Source organism: Bolinopsis microptera, chromosome 13 (genome assembly GCF_026151205.1).
Source record: "Bolinopsis microptera isolate Bmic1 chromosome 13, MBARI_Bmic_1.0, whole genome shotgun sequence".
Classification (NCBI taxonomy): domain Eukaryota; kingdom Metazoa; phylum Ctenophora; class Tentaculata; order Lobata; family Bolinopsidae; genus Bolinopsis; species Bolinopsis microptera.
The window spans coordinates 12,040,019-12,054,092 of NC_087084.1; the positions used below are offsets into that span (position 1 = coordinate 12,040,019).

Below are 14,074 nucleotides of genomic sequence, written 5' to 3' on the forward strand. Positions count from 1 at the left end.
CAATATCTAGCAAGAATAGCAAAGTAATGCTGAGCGAACACTGCAGATCAAGTTTTATAATTCATATGTCTAGTGATCAAATGAATGTCTAGTAAGTTATAGTCATGTTAATTGTTTATGTTATGTCTAGTGGTCAAGTTTTAGGGTAACAAGTTTACGTCAGAAGTCCTACTTCGCAATTTTTCTCGCGCATGGTTTTTTGGACAGTACTGTTCAATAAAAATTTAAAAGTACGTATAACACCGTCAAATAAGTACGACTAGTTATAGCCCGTACTTCTCATTTTAGTAAATTTAGGTCAGCAGGTGAGTGGTTTAAGAAATGCTGACGGTTGTCCACGGTTCATTCTACCCTGATCATTATGAATTTTAATACATGTTAAATAGTCTACTATTTACTAATTACTAATTACTATTTACTAATTACTAATTACTCCTCCAGGTCTGGTAACAGAGACTAGTGTGTTGGACCCGGATGAGGGTATCAGGTTCAGAGGGTACACAATCCCAGAGTGCCAGGAGAAGTTACCCCACGCTGCCGAGGGAGAGGAACCTCTACCAGAGGGACTGTTCTGGTTACTTGTTACTGGAGAGATACCCACCGAGGAACAGGTGTGACCTGCTAATTTATTAACGACTCTAATCTTTGTCAGCTACTTTTGTCAAGCAAATTATTTGATTATTTAGATATAAACGCCGTTAGATTCTGAAGTTTAAAATGGTGCTAATCTTTAATCCACTCCCACTTCACCCCCTCCTCCTCAGGTAAAAGGAGTATCAGCAGAATGGGCAGCTCGCGCGGACCTCCCCCCGCATGTAGTTAACATGATAAAGAACTTCCCCTCCACACTCCACCCCATGTCTCAACTCAGCGCTGCGGTCACCGCACTCCAGTCAGAGAGCAAGTTCGCCAAAGCTTACTCGGAGGGAGTCCACAAGACTAAGTACTGGGAGACCACGTACGAGGATGCCATGGATCTGATAGCTAAGTTGCCACCCATTGCTGCTGCTATCTATAGGAATACTTTTTACGACGGACAAGTGAGTAAAGGGTTATTTGCAAGCTGGTGGTAGTGGTAACAATCTTCGTTTATTTCTGCGGTACGGTCCTGGCTTAGTCCCGGTCGATCCTTGTAACATTCGTATCACTTTCTAATGAAAGCCTTCACCAACGACAGTTACAGTTCAACTTTGAGATCTTCATTAGAACTCGCCACCTCACTAATTAACTAATAATTAATTGACCACTAATTCTCTACCTCCTAACAGGTAGCTCCAATTGATTCCTCTCTGGACTACTCCGCTAACTACGCCCACATGATGGGCTTCACTGACCCCAAGTTCATAGAACTCATGCGACTTTATCTCACCATTCACAGGTTTTTGGTGTATTCAGTATTTTAGCAATCAGTAAATTTATAATCCCATATTTCTTTAAAGATTAATTTTTGCATTTTTCCGTTATTATTATAATTTCGTTAAGTTATGAATAATAATTTATGCAACTTGTAACTTTATCTCACCATTTACAGGTTGGTGTTGTATTCAGTATTTTAGCAATCATTAAATTTATAGTCCCAAATTTCTTAGATTAATTTTTGCATTTTTCCGTTATTATTATAATTTCGTTAAGTTATGAATAATAATTTATGCAACTTGTAACTTTATCTCATCATTCACTGGTTTGTAGTGTATTCAGTATTTTTGCAATCAGTAAAGGAATTATTTTGTTATTTAAGGGGGCCGGATGGTGACATATCCAGATCCCCGGGGAGTTAAGGGGCCGGGGGGTTCTTCATGAAAATTATCTCGAAATCTACTTTATAGTTGTTTCTGATAGAGGGGAGTGATATCTACCAGCTGTTTTTAGTCCCATGGAAAAATATTGTTCCTAGCCAAAATTATCGGCGGTCAAAGGTCAGCGTTTATGTGTAATTGTATCACGCGAGTGATTTTCAATCGCCTGCCCTGAAAATCGTGTCTAAAAATCTATCTTATCCTAAATTTTTTGAGCAATCACCCTGAAACTTTAAAAAAACTATTTTAAAACTTAAACTGGTAACTACCGTAGATAAACCAAAATATGAGTTGCGATGTCTAAATTATTAAGTCACATGACCCTTTTTCAGTGATCACGAGGGTGGTAACGTGTCAGCTCATACTACTCATTTAGTGGGCTCCGCTCTCTCTGACCCTTATCTCTCTTTCGCCGCCGGTAATATTTTCTGGATCCCCTTCTAGATCATACCAGTAGATCTGATTTTGTAGATTCTTAAATTTCCATACTTTCTCAGATAAACTCGTCGAAAACGATAGATTCATTTTGCTGAATATAATAGTATATAACTTACATTTTAACAAATGAACTAACCCCAGGCATGAACGGACTAGCAGGACCACTACATGGTCTGGCTAACCAAGAAGTTCTGGTGTGGTTAACTAAGCTACAAGAGGAGCTCGGAGGAGAGGTTTCTGATGCAGAACTCAGGGACTTCATCTGGAATACTCTCGCTAGCGGACAGGTCCGTTCGATAACAATAATCCGATTATTATAATCGCCTTACTCAGTTACAACTTTTAATATTCGGCTGGATTTTAAAAGTTTTTAATCTATAATGGGATTTTGAAGGTCGGACGCGCGATTTTAACAGTCGTAGGTGCTATACTAAATAATTCTTCCAAATTAAACATTTTCTCTTGAACATTTCAAAAATCATAAGTAAGACAACCTTTTTAAATGAGACGTGAATACCTAGCCACATAATAGGGATACCTTAACCAACTTATTATAATATTAATACAAAACATTCAGGTAGTACCAGGGTACGGACACGCAGTGCTCCGTAAGACCGACCCCCGTTACACGTGTCAGCGAGAGTTTGCTCTCAAGCATCTCCCTGATAACGCTCTCTTCAAACTGGTTCGTGTGTTTCTTGCGTTACTTTAACATTAACTTTAACATGTTAGGATTGTGCAATATGTTTTTAACTGCTTGTTGAAATTATTTCGTAATTTTTTGAAGAGACAATGATCGAATTCTTTAAAATGTAGAAACGTTTGATGTAAAAAAATACACTGAGTGTAAGTGCACCAAATGGCCAATGGGGGCATGACAAATCGTACTTCGACAATTGACACCCCTCGCAGCTCGTTAGATTAGATGAATGATTATTGATTATTATTATGACGCCGACAACTAATTACTATATACTAATTATTAATTACTAATTACTAATTGCTAATTGCTAATCACTAACAGGTATCTCAACTGTACAGCATAGTACCGGGTGTACTGCTAGAACAGGGTAAAGCTAAGAACCCTTGGCCCAATGTAGATGCTCACAGTGGTGTCCTGTTGCAGGTAACTGTCGTTTAGTTTACATTAAAATTAGTTAATATTACTTATTCATTAATTAGTAATATGGCCACATGTGTGGTCACATGTGTGGTCACATGTGTGGATACTGTGTCTTTGAGAGACTATTGTACTTTTTAATATTAGGACCTTATGTTGGTTTATCGAATTCCTCGATAATTTTCTTCAATTCACAAAACTGAAAAGTATTCTTTTAAAGTCTTTTTTAGCTTTCCTATTATTACTTTCTCTATTTCAGCATTTTGCCCTAAAGGAAATGTCCTACTACACTGTTATGTTTGGTGTCTCGAGAGCTCTTGGAGTACTTTCATCTCTTGTGAGTGTTCAGCTAATCAAACTTTAACATTTCTCACTGTCATCAGTTCTGTAATCAGAGTTGAAGTTCTGTAATCAGAGTTGAAGTTCTGTAATCAGAGTTGAAGTTCTGTAATCAGAGTTGAAGTTCTGTAATCGGAGTTGACATTTTAATTGTCTAAATTCTTGCTAACACCTTAAACTTCAGGTTTGGGATCGAGCCCTCGGGCTGCCACTGGAACGACCTAAATCAATGAGCACTGATGGCCTTATCAAATTCACCGGAGCCAAACTGTAGAAACACCCTTTTCCAGAACAATAGAAATCTTAATAACAATTAACAATAGAAATATTATAGGTCCCAAATTTCTTAGATTGCTTTTTGCATTTTTCCGTTATTATAATAATTTCGTTAAGTTATGAATAATAATTTATGCAACTTATATCTTCATTTTGTACTATATTGTTACTGTAGTTAGTTGACCTCGAATTTCTTTGTTATACAATGCATTCAATTATCTTTTTTGTCCGTAATCGACCAAACGAAACCGTATAATTTAAGCTGTTCTTTAACTTGAGAAAGATTCGGCATTACAATTTGCATCCATCCTTCAGCTGGAATTGCCGTAACTCATTTAAATTTAACTTAGTCAAATGTAACTTAGTTACACTTAACTTATATTGTGCACATACTATGTATTGCGATGGAATGCGGCTCAATAACATGTACTAAGTACTTACATTTCCCACCGAATGAGATATGGCCTCTGATAAATAATATTCTTGCACAACAAGGGCTGATTGACTAAAGCTTTGGGGAAAGTAGAGGCCGGGTATATCGTGGTACCCAGTTAAGATAGATGCGGTAAGAACTAAGAAGAGGTTCTGCTTTGTCCAGCCCGGCATGTTAATTTCCAAATATAAGTTATTCAAGTTATGACACCCGTCTGAAGGGTCTACCGAAATTCAAAACCTGGCGAGCGGTGTCTTAAAACTATTCAAAAGCCAATTGCCTATGAGCATAGCATGCGCGCGCCATGGCGACAGCCGCGCATGCTACTCATGGTACGTGACGACCACTGCCTAGTGGGAATTACTGTGTTAATTAAATTTTAGTGCATGTTCGGTGTTATCTTGGTTCCTAACATGACAAATCACCCTACACTGGCCCCCAGGAGTTGATAACAGTTCAAATCGGCGTATTTTTGAACAGGGATTCCGAATAACCTCACATGACATAGGGTGAAAGTGCTTTCCTAACTGACGAGTTCTTGGTGAAATACTATTTTGATCACGTGACATTACCATACAAGGAAGTATGTCAAATTTCTCGCTTGGGTTTGGGTTTAGCAGCCGGTAGGGTAAGGACTTTGAATTGTCAGTCAGAGCCATCTAAAGAACACTCAAAACATGATTAATGATAGTCCTGTGTAGAGTGATTCACCATCATCTCACAAATCACTCTAATGCAAATGGCAGTCCTTTAATTAATACCGGTATTATTGTTTCATTATTCACTCTCACTACTATAATAAGTTTATTCTACCTAGCCATTCTTAGGTCGTCCTTTGAGTGTGCTTTATCATTAACAATTAAACAACAGATATTAACATCTTCTGGCTCTGAACTCTACAGTATAATATCTGCACATCCGTGATCAGCTTTGTTCCAAGGTCCAGTGTATTGATTTACTAATACCACGGATATAATGTTGCTATTATACCGCTCATCAGGTTTAGAGGTCTATAATTAGACTCTTTTAACAGTCCCTTATAAAGCTCATGGTAGACGGTGGGTTTGTCAGGTTTCTGTAAAGGGGTAGAAATTCTTCCACAGATAGTGACACGACTTTTGCCCGAATCAGGTGACCGAAAAAATAACGACCGTTCATCATTCATGTCCGAATTTGAAATCTGATCCGAATAGGACACGTCAGAATGGAAATATAATCTGAATTGTTAGTGTTACTTGCTATTGTTGCAACAAGCTTGCTAAATCGTTCTACTAGTAGAGCGATTTAGCAGTATATACTGGAAGTGGAACTTCGAGATTATTCTATTGAATAAATGGGCCTCGGGCAGTTGCAAAACCAATATATTGGTTTATTATATATATTATGATTTTCAACGCTGATTCCGAATCACCCAACATGACATAAGGTTGAAATGATTCCCTGACGAGTTTGGAGTCATCGACGAAAAACTGTTTCAATCACGTGACATGGCCATATACGGAAGTAGGTTAAATTTCTCGTTACGGTTAGGGTTTAATAGAAAATTGGCCAATGAATAATATAAGAACTTCAAATTCAGGTATATATAAGGTAATATAATAATTCCAGGTCTCCAAATTTGGAGCCCCAGCCCCCAAGTGGTCTTTTGACACCACCACAGCTATGCCTATAGTTCTATAGTTATACTTATACTTATTATAGGTTAAGACAATAAACGAGTTCCTGCTAGTATGTACAGTAGTATAAGTAATACATAATAGTCAACCCGATCAGACCCAAGAATTAACAATATATTCTTTTTTTCGCGTGACCAAATTAGTTTTTTTTCTCTCAGGGTCCTTTCAGTTTTACAATATTTAAAAAACTTCATGAAGCGAATACTGTCTCAGTTATAGAACTAGAAGTGGAAAATGCAAGTTTAAGTTTAACTGCTGAGTGAGAGTGCCCAATCTTTCAAAGATATTCTGGACCACTAAATGTGGACGTGCTAGTTTCGTCCCAGGAAAACTGATCTACTGTTAAGGAGCTGCCCGCCTTCGAGCTTGACTTAGTCCGTCCTTGATACCAGCGTGATTTGGGCTGAGAAACTGGTTCCGATACTAAAGTTGTCGTTTCCTTTGGGCTTGGATGCTTTTGAATGTTTGTCGCTTTTTGATCCGAGTCTGAAAAATAGATGTGATATAATTTAGTTTTTCTATTAAGGGGGCCGGGGGGGGGGGTCTTCATCAAAATTATCTCGAAATCGACTTTATAGTTGTTTCTGATAGAGGGGAGTGATATCTATCAGATGCTTTTGGTTCCATGGAAAAATATTGTTCCTAGCCGAAATTATCGCCTGTCTAAGGTCAGCGCTTATGGGTAATTGTATTGCGCGAGCGATTTTCAATCGCAAATTCTGAAAATCGAGTCTAAAAATCTATCTTCTCTCACATTTTTTGAGCAATCACCCTGAAACTTTCAGGATATGTTCTAGGGACCATTTAGAAGAGAATGATCATACAAAATTTTGAGATAGGCCTTTAAAAATTTTTTATTCTTGATTTTGAAAATCTTGGACCTCGTTTTTTTACAATTTTTTGAGGTCCAAGATTTTCAAAATTGAATAAAACATTTTCAAAGGCCTATCTCAAAATTTTGTATGATCATTCTCTTCTAAATGGTCCCTAGAACATATCCTGAAAGTTTCAGGGTGATTGCTCAAAAAATGTGAGAGAAGATAGATTTTTAGACTCGATTTTCAGAATTTGCGATTGAAAATCGCTCGCGCAATACAATTACACATAAGCGCTGACCTTAGACAGGCGATAATTTCGGCTAGGAACAATATTTTTCCATGGGACCAAAAGCATCTGATAGATATCACTCCCCTCTATCAGAAACAACTATAAAGTCGATTTCGAGATAATTTTGATGAAGACCCCCCCGGCCCCCTTAAGGTTTTCAGTCTGGCCGAATTATAACCAAATAATGTTCGCTGTTAAAAATAGACCTGGTGAAAATGTCTTGGTTTTCTAATTTCTCTTAAACTTTACCTGGAAGAGCATGGCAGAGGGACTGGAAAGAGGCAGATAAGCTCATCTCGACTAGTTCAGGGGAAAGTACCCTGATAATAGGGGCAGGGGATCTGATAGAGTCTGAGGTGTCTGAAGTGGAGGTGGAGCATGGAGTCTTGTTAGCCGACCTAGTTGAGGAAATTATATCGTTGACATTACACTCTTGAATCATATGCAAAACTTGTATGATAACTCAATACTCATTCATAACTGTATTACAAATATTCAAAAATATCGTAGCCGTAATAACACTTTTAGACAAAATTAAAAATGTTCTGAATGGCCTAGTGATTTTAATAAAAATTGCACTGCAGCATAAGATAAATACAATTATTATAGTGGCAAACTATAGTGCACCTTCCTAAAAAGCAGTTTTGTAGCCACTGTAAGCAAGGTAATGTGTGAGCCATGTGTTTCAAGTATGTAGGACACGTGACCAAGTAAGAGACTGGCACTGCTACCGAGCTCAGTTCCATCCACAGCATATCCAACTCATGATACCTGATCAATTTTAGATATAAATTTATTTCAAATTTGTGTCTGTGAAGATCCGTCTAAGTTATTGCGGGTGCACCTGAATCCTACCTACTTGACCCTACCCCCTAGGTTTTGGAATAGCAGTAGCACGCATGTTGTTAACAATTTATGACATAACCGAAGTCCACTCGCCACTCGCGATGTCTAGTTTAAATCGCTGTTAGTGTTAATTAAATTCAGATTCATGAAGTCTGAAAGAAATCATTGAAATTCGCTAATGTTCTTTTTGCAGAAATATAGATCACGCAAATATAAAACAATAATATAAGGGGTCGTTCACATATTACGCAATCAATATTTTAGCAATTTTTACCCCCCCTCCCCGGCCCCCTCCGTAATCAACCGTAATCAAGACCCAACCCCCCCCTCCCCCCTCCTGACAGCAATATTACGTAATCATGGCCTGACCCCCCCCCCCCCCCCCCCCCCCCTTGAATTTTTTCCCTAGAAAACACTATTTGATGAGCTGCGAACTCATTGTTATGATATCCGGCCAAGCACCTTCTAAACTACTTACTATTTATATTATAAAAGGCCGGATATTCGATCAATTTTTAAATTCTATCACATATCAGAGTGAAATTGAGTGGAATTTGAATTAAAATATTGTCAAATTGTTATTATTCGTAATCAACCGTAAGCATTTGGAACCCCCCCCCCCCCCCCCCCCCCCCTCGGCTGATTACGTAATATGTGAACGACCCTTAATAGCAATTACTTACATAGGTTTGAATTTGGAGCTAGTAGAAAAGGATACAATCCCCAGGATTAGATGAGGAAACATGAATATAATATAAATTACAATTTGGTAAATCTGAGTCTTAGAGTTGAAATGAACCTGCGGTTTATCCAAAGGACCTGAAAAAACATTTCTGATTATGCATTTAAAACTTACAATTTGGCCAATAAAATGTAAAAAACAAACTGCTGAGCTGGTCACATTAAAATGAAATTGCCGGTTCTACAAAATATTTTGATGATCCCACCTTTATTAATTGTTATAGCGAGTCTTCGTCTGGCCTCTTCTTGGAAAAGAAGTACCAAATAGTAAACCATTATTATTACCAACGGAAGGATTATGTAAATTACTGCCGCTGTCAGGATCGACTTCCAGCCCAAAAAAATAAATCTGAAAATTCAATAAGTGTTATTGACTATGAATTAAAACATAAATTGTTGCAGCCCGAACTCACAATAACAAATAATTTTATAATGGCCTTAAATTTGTCCATTTATAACTTTATAATGGGCTAACCCGGCTGTTGAGTGCTGCATGTTGGCACAATAAATTTAAAGTTGAATCATGAAAATAATCAAGTAACTTCGTTTTTATTATCGCCGCGTATTACAAATCAAGTTACAAATTCTACAAATTTTGAAGTGCTCAGTCTTGTTTTACTTTTTTAATCTTTACCTACTAACCATTGGAAAATAAAACTTTAAGTTATAAACCTTCCTTGCATACTTTACCGGTAGAGTCTAAACTGAATAGTTTGAGATTTCCTTTAAACTTTTATATTTATGCATGTGCCCCACGGGGATGAATTTCTTATTACCATATTACCATTGATGTTATATATATTTTTTGAGTAAACATTGGCTGGTACCACGGGCCAGTCCCCAACAAAAAAAAAAGTTAAAATTACAAGAAAGTAAAAACCCACCGCTCAAAGCAGCCTCCTCTAACAGGATCAAATCCGTATTGGTCACTTGGTGTGTCACGTGGTTTGTACTGGTCACGTGGTTTGTACTGGTCACGTGGTGAGTCGTCCGTGTTGAATTGGTATCCAGCACAGTCTGTGTTACAGAACGGGTACACCTGTACATGAGAATAGTATAGCATGGTTTATACAAGGTATACAAGGTTTACAAGGTTTACAAGGTTTACAAGGTTTACAAGGTTTACAAGGTTTACAAGGTTTGCACGGTTTACAAGGTTTACAAGGTTTACAAGGTTTACAAGGTTTACAAGGTTTACAAGGTTTACAAGGTTTACAAGGTTTACAAGGTTTGCACGGTTTACAAGGTTTGCACGGTTTACAAGGTTTACAAGGTTTACAAGGTTTACAAGGTTTACAAGGTTTACAAGGTTTACAAGGTTTACAAGGTTTACAAGGTTTGCACGGTTTACAAGGTTTGCACGGTTTACAAGGTTTACAAGGTTTACAAGGTTTACAAGGTTTACAAGGTTTACGTACGAGATTTACGAGGTTTGTACAAGGTTTGACATAGTTGGAAACACTGAACCATGTCACATGACTTATAGCAGAAACCTGTGGAATGAGTTGAGCAGCCCACATGACGAGAGCAATCTTCTTACTCAGCGAGACGGCTATCATCTTTCTAATATCTGCGGAGGGGACGGATATTTACATTTTTGTATTCAATGATCTGCTAAATTTATAACTTGGATAAAATTCCTCATTTACAAAACTGCAAGAAAAATAACTAAATTCTGAATTCGGATCCGGGTCCTTGCCAGCACGAACCTGAATACCGGAAGACGATGTTGTCGAGGATGATGAGAAAGACCTGGACACAGTATAAACTGGAGAAGTAAATGGAGGACATCCCCATAGTCCAGCACCACATGTTGCCTAACTTCCACCTAGGGTACATTTGGAGCTGCTTAATCATTGTAGCTAGTCAAACACAAGGAAATTCTTTCAGTGGGCTATATTTGTATTTTATTTTGTATTAATTTTTCATTCTCGTCGAATCATTAATATTAACAATGGTGCAGTTTGTAAATAGTCCATTAACAAAGTCAAAATAAATAGCTACAGCGCACCTGTTTGTAGCGACCGCGAACCCGTTGACTGGATACACAAAGAAAGAACAAAGCATCCTATTGAAGGCGAGGCTGACACACATAACGAAGGTAAAGTTGTCTATTTCCGTCCACGGTTCCAGCAGAGCTACAATAATAACACTGAAATTACTGAAATAATACAGATTACAACAACAACAACAACAACAAAGTTGCATCTTAATGTTCTTTTGTCACATGCCAAACAAAAATTAGTACCTGAAAATGATTTCTAGATTCTGATTGGGAAAGTATAACAGATTGCCTATGAATCATGACAATCATTGCTGACTTTCTCAATGGCATGAGATAAATAATTAGCTTGATAAGACCAACGTACCAGAGGACGCCGAGAATAGCTAGAAAGAAATGCAGGAAGCAGAAAATAGTCGTTATCAGGAGACTTCTCTCCGTCTCTAGATCTATAGAGTCCTGTAGAGATGCTGCTGGCGAATAAGCGTACATTTTAACCCTTCGGGCTGGTATATTAGCTTTAGAAACGTATGTGTTAATAGTATAAGGCTAAGTCCCCAAACACTGCAGTCTCTAGATCTCAGCTGCCAATCTCAAAGTAAAGTTTTTTGACAGGTAAGACTAAGACTAAGAGCAGAACAAGACTAGAAATATAGATTCTGGAGTGACAAGGTTTTAGCTTCAGCTCATATACAGTGGTGACAACTCACAAGGCAGATATTTAACAGTTCTAATGGCGAAATTATCGGTTAGCGAGTTACAGAAAACTGCCTGAAGTTGTAGGGTTTTGTTTTAAATACAAAGAAACACGCTGAAGCTGAGTATACTTATTACTTATAGCGTAGTGTCACTAGTAAAGCCAGTTATATGACAAGCCACTAAAGCTCTGATGTATCAACTCTGGTCCAGACTCCAGCTGTGATTATTTAATTACTGCAGGGCAATGAGCATCACAACTGCGGTACAATCTCGCGTGGTTGGCCAATCATGAATATGAAAATATTACGCGATATGATGACAGGGGAACATTTTCATAAATTATTCACAATATTCATAAATTATTCACAATATTGAATATGTTATACACTACGTCAGGACTAGTGTGTTGGGTATTAAATTTTAATGACAGCCTACAGATCGATTCCCAGTTTAGTGAATCCTTTTCCATCGGCTGAGAGGCACGGAGAACATTAAGAGGAGAAGATTATACCACTGAAATTAGATAATTTATGAGACTTGGTTAATGGGTATTTGTTCAACCTTTTAGCACAACTGTGGCAAAAGGTTTCACACATTATGAACCACGGAATGAATCCAAGCAATGAATATTTCCCTCCAAATTATAATACGAGACAGGGCAAGTTGGAGCGGAGCTGTCGAGTCAATCAGTGAGCATCCAATATCACACCTGTAACCTGTACAGTTCAACTTTACATATATCAAATGTGACAAGTCTGCCGGTCAACATCGACAAATTAAGTGATAAACGGACTGGATATGGATTATGGACTGCCAAGATGCCATCAGAAGTATAATTAATAACGATCGCGATTTTGGCTATTATAGCCGCTTCAGCAAAGGTTTGACATTGTTAATATTGGGCAGCGCAGGATGAGACAGGTTTTACTGCATGAACAGATCTTATGGAATCCTGATATACTATGGAACCCTGAAAAACGAGGCCACATAAAAAGTAAAACAAAGGAAATAAGTTATTCTAAACTATAAAGTAGGTGCTACTACCGGCTAATCCGACCTAATTTTTAGCCAGTGACATTTAATGTTAACACGAAATCTGGAAAGCTTCCAAATCATGATATTGTTTTGACAACACTATATAAATTGGGTACTAGAATCCTGCCAATAAAACTCCTAATAATTATTATAAATACTTCGCGGCTGCTTTACACCACTTTTATTTTATTTTGCTTTTGGAGCTGAGTACCTGGGCACCTTAAGAATGACATGCATGCTGAGCGCCGCCCAATAAGCTTTGGAGGAAAGTTTATTTTCCGTTTAATTCTATGCATGAACAATTTTGAACATATCAGCTGTAAAAGTTCTAGAACTGACACTATATAATAGATGATAGAGCCATTTGCACAAGACAGACGATAGAAAATGATGTTCCTGGATCCTGATAAGTTTGCTCTACATAAGAAGTCTCATGCAACTGCAACACCTTTTGTATAAAAAGAACTAGTAGCGAATTCGTTAATAGGATAATTAATCGATCTTCAGTTTCCCTAATTAGCGCACACAAATCCACACTTAATTACGAAAGGTCAATTTAAACTGGAACAGAGCCTTACTATCCTAACTGAAGCATCTGCAGCGAGTGTGTAACTCTTGCTGACAGGCGTGGCAGCCATCCGTATTCCGTAAGACTGCTGCAGTTTCCGACCTAATCTTAATTCATTGATCATTTTTGTGTGTTTACTCCTGTTTGTTTTAATACATATTATCAGGGATTCTATGTTGTTGGATAAGCACTCATCATCCTGTCATCTTCACGTTCGTAGAGATGTAGAAACGATTTATGAATAGCTATAGACTCGATCACTTATAGCACTTGACACGAATGCAAAATCAGCGCGGATTAGAAAGTGGTCGAGGAGAGGTGAGCTAAAATTATTTCTCTGCAATGGTAAAGTTCGATAACGGGATTAATTGGTCATAGCCCATAGGGCACAGCTCATAAATACAAAATAGTCAGTGACAATTATTGACGCGGTTGAAACATTGGCCGTGTGGACTGCCGCGGATGAGCCATGCATGCCTGCGACAATTGTTGCATTGATTAAAAGATAAATGTGGTAATCTGTACCGATACAATTACAAATTTTCCCTACACTTGTTGCACTTTTCTAAATCATTAATTTCATTTGGCAATTATCAGGGCATACAACCTATTTATACTTTAATTCCTAATATTTAATATTAAGTCTTTTCTTAAAACTAAAAATAAGTTCATTTTAATTTTTAGGCCTTCCTAGTCTTCCAACAAATATTACAACAAAATTATTACGCTATATGATCAATATTATACCTTATGGGACGTAATTTGACCGCGGATATTGCGTGAACGGACATAATTTGAACGGGCATTTAAATCCGAAATTATCATCTTTTTGAGCGTTTTTTTTTCAATTTTAGCAAATAAATTTTCAATCGATTCTTAATATGCACGTACTTTAATACAGTAAGCAAGAACAGAAGTCGTTAAGCAGTAAAAATGTTAAATTTTTACTGCTTAACGCAACGATCTAATAATAGATCACACAAGTTCTATTGTGTCAA

General features: G+C 37.5%; 1 protein-coding gene across 2 annotated transcripts in view; it reads left to right on the forward strand.

Moving 5' to 3' along the window:
• LOC134824705 (citrate synthase, mitochondrial-like) overlaps nt 1-4,179 on the forward strand; it is a 102,943-nt gene extending 98,764 nt beyond the window's left edge. For both annotated transcript variants that reach the window (XM_063836680.1, XM_063836681.1), the window contains 9 exons: nt 442-611; nt 765-1,040; nt 1,269-1,378; nt 2,129-2,214; nt 2,376-2,521; nt 2,812-2,919; nt 3,259-3,360; nt 3,614-3,691; nt 3,878-4,179. In XM_063836680.1, coding sequence (XP_063692750.1) covers nt 442-611; nt 765-1,040; nt 1,269-1,378; nt 2,129-2,214; nt 2,376-2,521; nt 2,812-2,919; nt 3,259-3,360; nt 3,614-3,691; nt 3,878-3,967 — 1,166 coding nt within the window. In that variant the 3' untranslated portion in view covers nt 3,968-4,179. The remainder of the gene's footprint in view (nt 1-441; nt 612-764; nt 1,041-1,268; nt 1,379-2,128; nt 2,215-2,375; nt 2,522-2,811; nt 2,920-3,258; nt 3,361-3,613; nt 3,692-3,877) is intronic.
• Nucleotides 4,180-14,074: the final 9,895 nt, after the last annotated feature.